Source organism: Cryptomeria japonica, unplaced genomic scaffold (assembly GCF_030272615.1).
Source record: "Cryptomeria japonica unplaced genomic scaffold, Sugi_1.0 HiC_scaffold_62, whole genome shotgun sequence".
In the NCBI taxonomy this organism is placed as follows: Eukaryota; Viridiplantae; Streptophyta; class Pinopsida; order Cupressales; family Cupressaceae; genus Cryptomeria; species Cryptomeria japonica.
The window spans coordinates 589,744-597,431 of NW_026728884.1; the positions used below are offsets into that span (position 1 = coordinate 589,744).

General features: G+C 38.5%; 1 protein-coding gene across 1 annotated transcript; it reads left to right on the forward strand.

Annotated features, from left to right (window-relative positions):
* Positions 1-5,857: 5,857 nt before the first annotated feature.
* On the forward strand, positions 5,858-7,396 carry LOC131863423 (aspartic proteinase nepenthesin-2-like). Its single transcript, XM_059215127.1, has one exon. The coding sequence runs from the start codon at positions 5,858-5,860 to the stop codon at positions 7,394-7,396; it is 1,539 nt and encodes a 512-aa protein (XP_059071110.1).
* Positions 7,397-7,688: the final 292 nt, after the last annotated feature.

The following is a 7,688-nucleotide window of genomic DNA, read 5'->3' on the forward strand; positions in this document are numbered from 1 at the left end:
GGCAATTAGTTATGATTGAAAATGCTATAGGCATAGGCAAGAATGGCATCGCTATCAACCAAAACCGTAAAATGATAGGTCCTATTGTTGTGATAAAAAGACTCCTCACAGAGGGAGTTCTCACTTCAAAATTGATAAAATTGGGTCTCGTGGTTATTGATGACCCATGGAGTTATGATCCAAAATGGCTTTTTAGCAAGGAGAAAGAATCCTATAGCGCATGAGCCATGTGAATCCTAGAAAGCCTAGATTAACCCTCCAAGAGATGATTCTCGATTATATGTGGACCTGAATGCTATTCCCATCAAAGAATGGACACCATGGTTAATTTTTTATGACCCAACTACAAGAGAAAATCCATCTAAACTAATTTATACCACTTTTCTTAGGAGGATGGATGATGATAAATGGACGCAAAGAAATAATTTATCTTTTTGGATGTACCAAAAGGAGGTTCAATAGACCCAAGTTTCTATAGGAAACTACACTTTGGATAAAATTTTTGAGGAGTGGGATAAACAAAATGTAGATGTAGAGTTTGCCGAGGAATATTTTTGAAATGACTCTGACCCTCAAGAATCAACCTTGTTGAAAGATACTCAACAATGACCTAGAAAAGGGAAGGAGATTGAGTTGGGTTCAACAAGCCAAGCAGTTGTATCATTCGCTTCCACTGAGCTCACTCAAAGGCATCATTCCCAGTTGTCAATGAAAAGGACTAGTGAGACTTGAGCGAGCTCCTCTCCTTCAAGGAAAAAGAAAATATTAGAAGAACCTCTGGAGGGATCCCAAGCCTAATTACCTGTTGCATTTCAGGTTTCATTAATAGAAGCAAGATCATTGGCTAAAGTACTCTTTGCTCCCCCTCTTCCTTCTTCTCAATCTCTAGTCGCTCCCAGTGTCACCATTTCTATAGTCTCAACCACCATGGTATTCTCCCCTGCCTGAGTTATAGTTTTTATAGCAAGGCCACAACCCTTGCCATGCCTTATAGCTACTAGCATTCCCACAATGTCCCTATGTGATTCTTGGGCCTTGAGTAATATTCAGTATGTTTTCCTATCTACGAAGATCCCCTAGTATGTTTTCCTACCGCATGGATATTAGGATTTACAACTCCGCTAGACCTCTTGCATCTTCAAGTGTTGGTATTATCTCATCCCATCCTGTTGGGGCTATGTTTGGTATCCTTCCTTTCTCTCTTGCTACACTTCCCTAGCCCATACAAATGCGGCTAAGAGATCCTATTGTCTCAGTACCCTTCACTCTTCCTCATGGCACTCCCTTTGTAGGGCAGGAAATTTTGTCTCCCTCATATTTTATACAATAGATGAACTCCTATAAAATGGATCAAGTTCAAAGGGTTGCAAAGTGGATAGATAAATATTGTTGAAAGCCCTTGCAGCCTAGTATATAGACGGACTTCAATGAAGAGACCAAAAACATAATGTTTGAAACTATGGTTCCTAATGTCATCAAACCACAAAGGAAATGCATCCCATGAACTATTCATTGCATGTCATTGGTATAGATTTGAAGTAGGCTTGCACACAGTGTAAAGTCAAGATGATGGAGTAGACACAAAAGGTTATGTCTTTTGATTTCCTTCAAAGGGAGCAAGCACGTAGAAAATCTCATATCAAAATTGAATCATGTTAAAACCACGCTTGACCATTACAAAGTAGAGGAGAAGGCTAAGAATGCTAAGATATATCACCATCAAGTTGATGTTCAAAAGGAGAGGATTGAAATGGAAAGGTTTCAAAGTGCTTTAAATGTGGTGACAGATTAACTGCAAGTCAAGCAAGTATCAAATAGTGAATTGAGCAAAAGGTTCTATGATAAAGAACAAGAGTTCCTACAACTCCAGGTGGACTCCCCGAATATAGCTCAAATCTTGATCTAGTCACAAGATGCAATCCGGGATAAAAATAGACTCTTCAAAGATTTGACTCAAATGTAGGCACTCATCTCGAAGGAGAAAGAGGAAAAGGAATGGGCAGCACAAGAATGGTAGACAAGGTAGGCCCAATTAGATGATGAGTTGTGAGATTCAAAGCATATTCTAGAAAAATAATGTAGTGAACTAGCCTGGACATAAGAAACATTGTGAGTCAAGGCCACCGGGGTCATAGCATTAGAACATAAAGCATCTGTTGCAGGAAAAAGGTGAGAGAATTGTATGCAAAAGTCTAGGCAAAAGAAGAGGAAATTGATCTCTTGTCAAAAACCATCGATGTTCCACCTATTTCTTTGACAAATTTCATCTTGTTCATCTGGGAGTTATATGTCTTGCATTGGGAAAAAATTAAACAATTTCTCCATGTCTTGCAATCGGCCCTAAAGTTTCTAGGTAATGCACAATCTCTATGTGCTAAGGTGAGAATTTTGATCGATGAGTCCATGCAGTATACCATGACTAAGGTCCTTGATGCTCAAAAACTAGTCAAGTGGTTGTACACCACTTATGAGGAAGAATTGATGGCCAAGGGGGTAAATGATTATAAGCAATTGGTTAGAAAGGATAATAGTTTCATCTATCACCACCAAATAGTAGCTCAGGCTGCGTCCACCTTAAGATCACTCAAATCCTTGATGTCAGATATTAAGGAGCATTTTGAACATTTTGTAAGTCTTGGCTTACCCTCCCCTCTTCCTCCTGATGGTTTAGTTTTGAAGATTGAGAAGATCGTGAGTTTGATTGAGAAACAATGGCAAGAGTAGACTTTTCTCCAAAATCTAAGGATTACCCCTACTACCAAAGAGGTTGAAGAATTATTGCATCCTTTGACTTGACTCCATACTTTTCTCAGGTTACTTAGAATGAGCTCGGCAATCTCCCTTTCCATGAGATTATTCACCTTGATCAAAATTATCAAATCCTTGAATCTTGGGAGCACCTCTCAGAGAATGATTGGGTCCCTTTGCAGCAGGTCCTTGACCGACTATTCCCTACTTATACTTGAATCTGTTTGAAACCAAAAATTTAGGGTATCGGCACCCTACAGGTAGGATTTCCCCAGAAGTCACCAAAAAACTATGTATTTTATTTTGTACATGCTCTAATTTGAAGAGTTTGGCTCATGCCCATAATGTATTGGCACAAAACTCATTCTTACCACCATTTTCTTTTTCATTTTAGTTAAGTCATGTGCTCTTGACACATGGCATTTCATTTATGATGCTCATTTTTGCCCCAAGTAAATGGGACCCGCAGTTTGCAGAGGAGTATGTCGTGTTACATGGCAGTTCCCTGGGTGGTCCTGGGTTGGTAGTTTGCATGGCCCACTCCTCTCTTCCTCCTACTATCACATGTCTCCCATGGAGGCGGAACAAAATTTTTCACATTTTAGTTGCAGATGAGCTGACAAAAGATATTTTTGATCCAAATAACAAAACAACAAAATGTGGTTTCACTAGAAGCTAAGGATGGTTTTCATTTGTAGGTTTTTGCATGTCGTCAAATGAGGAGGAGTTGCTAGTAGTATTTTTTTTTGTTTTCCCATCTTATGGGTTGTTGAATTTTGTTTTATAAGAATAGTGAGGTTAGCTTGGCAAGGGTTCAAAACTTATTTTAAAAAGATAAACTGATATTCTATAGGAATTTAGCCTTTAATGTGTTGTTTTGTATTTTTGAAGACAAGATAATCAGATTATATTTGTAGCCTTTATGATTGTTATTATTCATTGTGCATTTGATAGTTTTATGTGAATGTGAAATTCTAATATAACTTTAGAATTATATGCCTAATACTCTGCCGATTAAACTATTTTTGCACTTGTTATTTGGTCGATGTGTGGTGTATATTGCTTTATGTTAAAAGGAATTTTGGTTATATCTTAATTAATGTTCTGGGCATGCAAATTTTTGAATGGGACTAAATGAATGAAGAGCCAACTTCTAAAATCCCGGAGGTCACTTAATGAAAAAAAACAAGTCTCGCATCACTGAGTTTCCCATAAGGCTATAGTCCTTAAAGCAATTTTAGTGATCAACAATCACCTAGAAATAACTTCTATGTGCCTTCACAACTCCTATGGTGGTTCTTGGTCAATAGATGGTTAACAATATCTCTTCTTTTGAGAGTTTAATGTTAATTTGTAAGTTTATCCATTTTTGGATGATGTTCCTAGATTTGCAATAGTTGATCTTTGAGCAATGGACCTTTGTGGTAGAGGATAAAATGGAAATCAATCCTTCTATCCATATTTTCTTTATTGTTTGTCTTCCCTTTCCAAGAGACTAAAATGCTATCTTTGTTGTGGGGGACTAAAAATGGGGTTATACTTCCTCTCTTCATCCTTGGATGGCCTCTTTCAACTTGTTAATGTAGTCTAATGATATTTCCTCTATTTGGATAAAACTTCCCTTTCTTCCACTATAGTTTTAGTACATAATTTTTTATGAGGTTGTTGGTAATACTGTAGGCTAGTTCCTTAAGGTAGACTCAAATATTACTAATTTCACCCATTCTTCCTCTACCCATATCTATTTTAATATGAATATCTTGAATGATTTACAAGGTGACATTGTATATTATGCGCTTAAATATTGTTAAACTTAGATGATTAATTACGAGGGTGTTTCTTTTTATTATATATGTTATTTTGTTACTAGCCATTCAACCTTGACTTGTACTCATGGTTCTTTTCTAAGGCCTTCCCTTACTTGGTGAAAAATTTCTCTTCTAATCCATTTCGGTTTTTTTTTTCTAGTGAACCAAATTTTGATTCAAATGGTCCTACTCAATTGGTGCCTTCTTCCTCTGCTAGTTCAAATGGCTAGGATTGCCTAAATGTTATTTCCTCTTTTGCTACATCATTCACATGTGGCTTTGATAACTCTCCTCTTTGCTTAGTTATCCTAGATACTTAGTCTCTCCTTTTAAACCTAATTCACAATTGGGCGGAGTCTCTATAGTTTATTCAAATGGCGATTCCTCTGCTACTCCTAAATTTTTGGATCATAATAATAAGGCTTCTCAGACATTTGTTTGATGAAAGAAGAAATGCCAATCCTAAAAGGCTACTCCCTTTGAGGTAGCTCCTTTGGGATGAATTTGGGTGCCAACTCTGATTTTAATTTATTTCTCTAGATATGGCTAGTAGTCTATTTTCATTACAATTTTTTTGATATATATATTAGTTGTAATGATCTTTTGATTCACCTTTGTTATTTTGTTGTTGCTAGTTAACCTATTTGTATCCTCCTTTTTTTGTTCAAAATTGGGTCCTATAAAAAATCCACTTTACCTTGATAAAAAATATTTGTAGGACTTCTACAAATACCATTATGCCACTACAATTATGCGGGACCATTCTTGTGTTTGGACATTTTTTTTATTTTCTTGGTTTTTGACAGCTTTATATTTTTGTTTTGACGGGAATCTCCCACAAGACGACGAACGGAAAGGGGATTCGGGGAAAGAGTTTACAGTCTGCACATGTATTTGTCAATGATGCAAGTGGGAAATTTATTTATTAAGCATTACTTTGTTCTTGTCGCTAGACGGCCAAAGGATTTACGGTTGGAACTTAAACCAGCTATCATTTGTACTTGCACACCATAAATCTTACCAAAGTAAGACCACCCAACAAGTTCGCTTCGCCAAAATGGAAATTACAAAAGTTTTCATCTCTCTTGGTTCTGGGCCTTCCCATTTTCACCTGCGATACAACAACAAGAAAATACGGCACGTTATTTCGTGAATAACAAGATTCCCTTTTGTTATCTATAACCTCATCAATCTTGTCGTCATCTCCTACTGTTGGACAGATGAAACACAGAATGGTTAAGTAACCAGCAGGCGCCCAATTTATTAAACAATCTGATTAACATACAGACTAATCCTTATAAATGACGACCCCAGTAAACCTGTCTGTAGTAATAATTAAGGGAATTTTGAAAGCAGGATTGAATAGGTGCTCAATGGCACACAATAAGGTGATGACATTACACAATAAGGTGATGACATTAGTGGTGGTGAGTATAACCATATGTTGTTTTTTCAATTTGCTTTGTGCAGAAGAAGCGCGCGGAGTCTCCCATTTGGAAAGGAATTCCGCCATTGCCAGGCTCAAAAGAATGGAAGCCTCGATTAAAGCCGTGCAATCAGGAAGGACCCAAACCCGATTGGGTGGTGCCGTTGCACCTGTGATCCGCTTGCCCAAAACACATGTAGTGAACATTGGCATCGGAACCCCACCAAAAAATTTCCAGGGACAAGTGGACACGGGAAGCGATCTGATTTGGCTTCAGTGCGATCTGTTCAATCGGTCTAACTGGTATTATCCTCCTCCGTTCTACCCTGAACATTCATCCACTTACAGGCGGGTTCCTTGCTCTTCTTCCCTCTGCTCTGCCCTTGCCAATTCAACTTGTGCGTCGGACTGTCAATATTCTCATATATACAGCGAAAGCTGGAGCACGCAGGAAGAATTGTCATTCGAGACATTCACCATGGCGGATACAACCGGGGCGGCGCATTTCTTTGGCGGAATTGCGTTTGGGTGCAGCCATGTCGTTCAGGAAGATGTCTTAGAGGAGGCCAACGGCGTTCTGGGGCTCGGCCGAGGACAATTATCGCTTATCTCACAGATTGGAGAATCCAAATTTTCCTATTGCTTACCTTTCGAATACAATGGATCCCCGTTTCAGGACACTGACAGCTTTTCCACGCCTCTGCTGTTCGGTAGCGCAGCCGAGTTTAACGGCATAGGAGTGCAGTCGACGATGGTGATAAACAACACAGTCCTGCCCAAGCTCAACAGCTACTATTATCTCTCTGTGGAAGGAATAAGTCTGGGGAACGTGTCTCTCAATATTTCACGGGGAATGTTTGATATTCAAGCGAATGGAAGCGGGGGATTCATCATTGACTCTGGAATACACTTCACAGTTTTGCCGCACGCTGCCTTCACTGCAGTGGCATCTGTTTTGGATTCTGTGCTAGGACTACCCAGAGCTAACGATTCTAAACATGGGTTAAGTGTATGCTATTCATCACCCTACTATGACTATGTCCCTGATCTGAATATGACTTTCCATATGCTTGGTGCAGATTATGTTGTCGAAGGTAAACATAATTTCGTTCAATATATGGAATCTGGTCCGACTAAAATAGGAAATTTACTATGTCTGGCAATGTTAGATATGGATGAGGCTTCGGTTGCAGGTGTACCGGCCGTCCTTGGAAGTTTTCAGCAACAAGATTACCATATTCTGTATGACAACGCTAACCAGAGGCTGTCCTTTACTCCCACCCGCTGCAGTTCTCTCTCTATGTCTCCCAATCCCTCCTACCTACAGTCCAAAGCTCCCATTCCTATCTTAGGGTCCCATGTCTTGTTACCCGTGCTACTTCTTTATTTTGTAGCTTTCTCATTAACCCTATAAAAGAGATTAAATTCACGAATAATTACAAACGTTTCAATGTAATTTTTTTATTTTTTTGGCTTTTACTTCAATAAAGAGAGTATGCTTCTCCCTCTTGTTTGCACAATAAAATGGAGTTATTCTAAACTACTGTCTTACGTGATTCTCTAAATAATTCTTTTTATCTCCTTTCAATCTCTATGGTAAATTATGTATATTGCCGGTCTTGGCTAATCTTCCTCTAGAAGCACTTTTGCTTGAGATTGAGATCAAATCGATAATTCTTGTACATAGTTTCAGTGCTATACGGTTA

Coding starts and splice junctions, on each gene's coding strand:
- LOC131863423 (XM_059215127.1), top strand. CDS start 5,858: ATGACGACCCCAGTAAACCTGTCTGTAGTAATAATTAAGGGAATTTTG.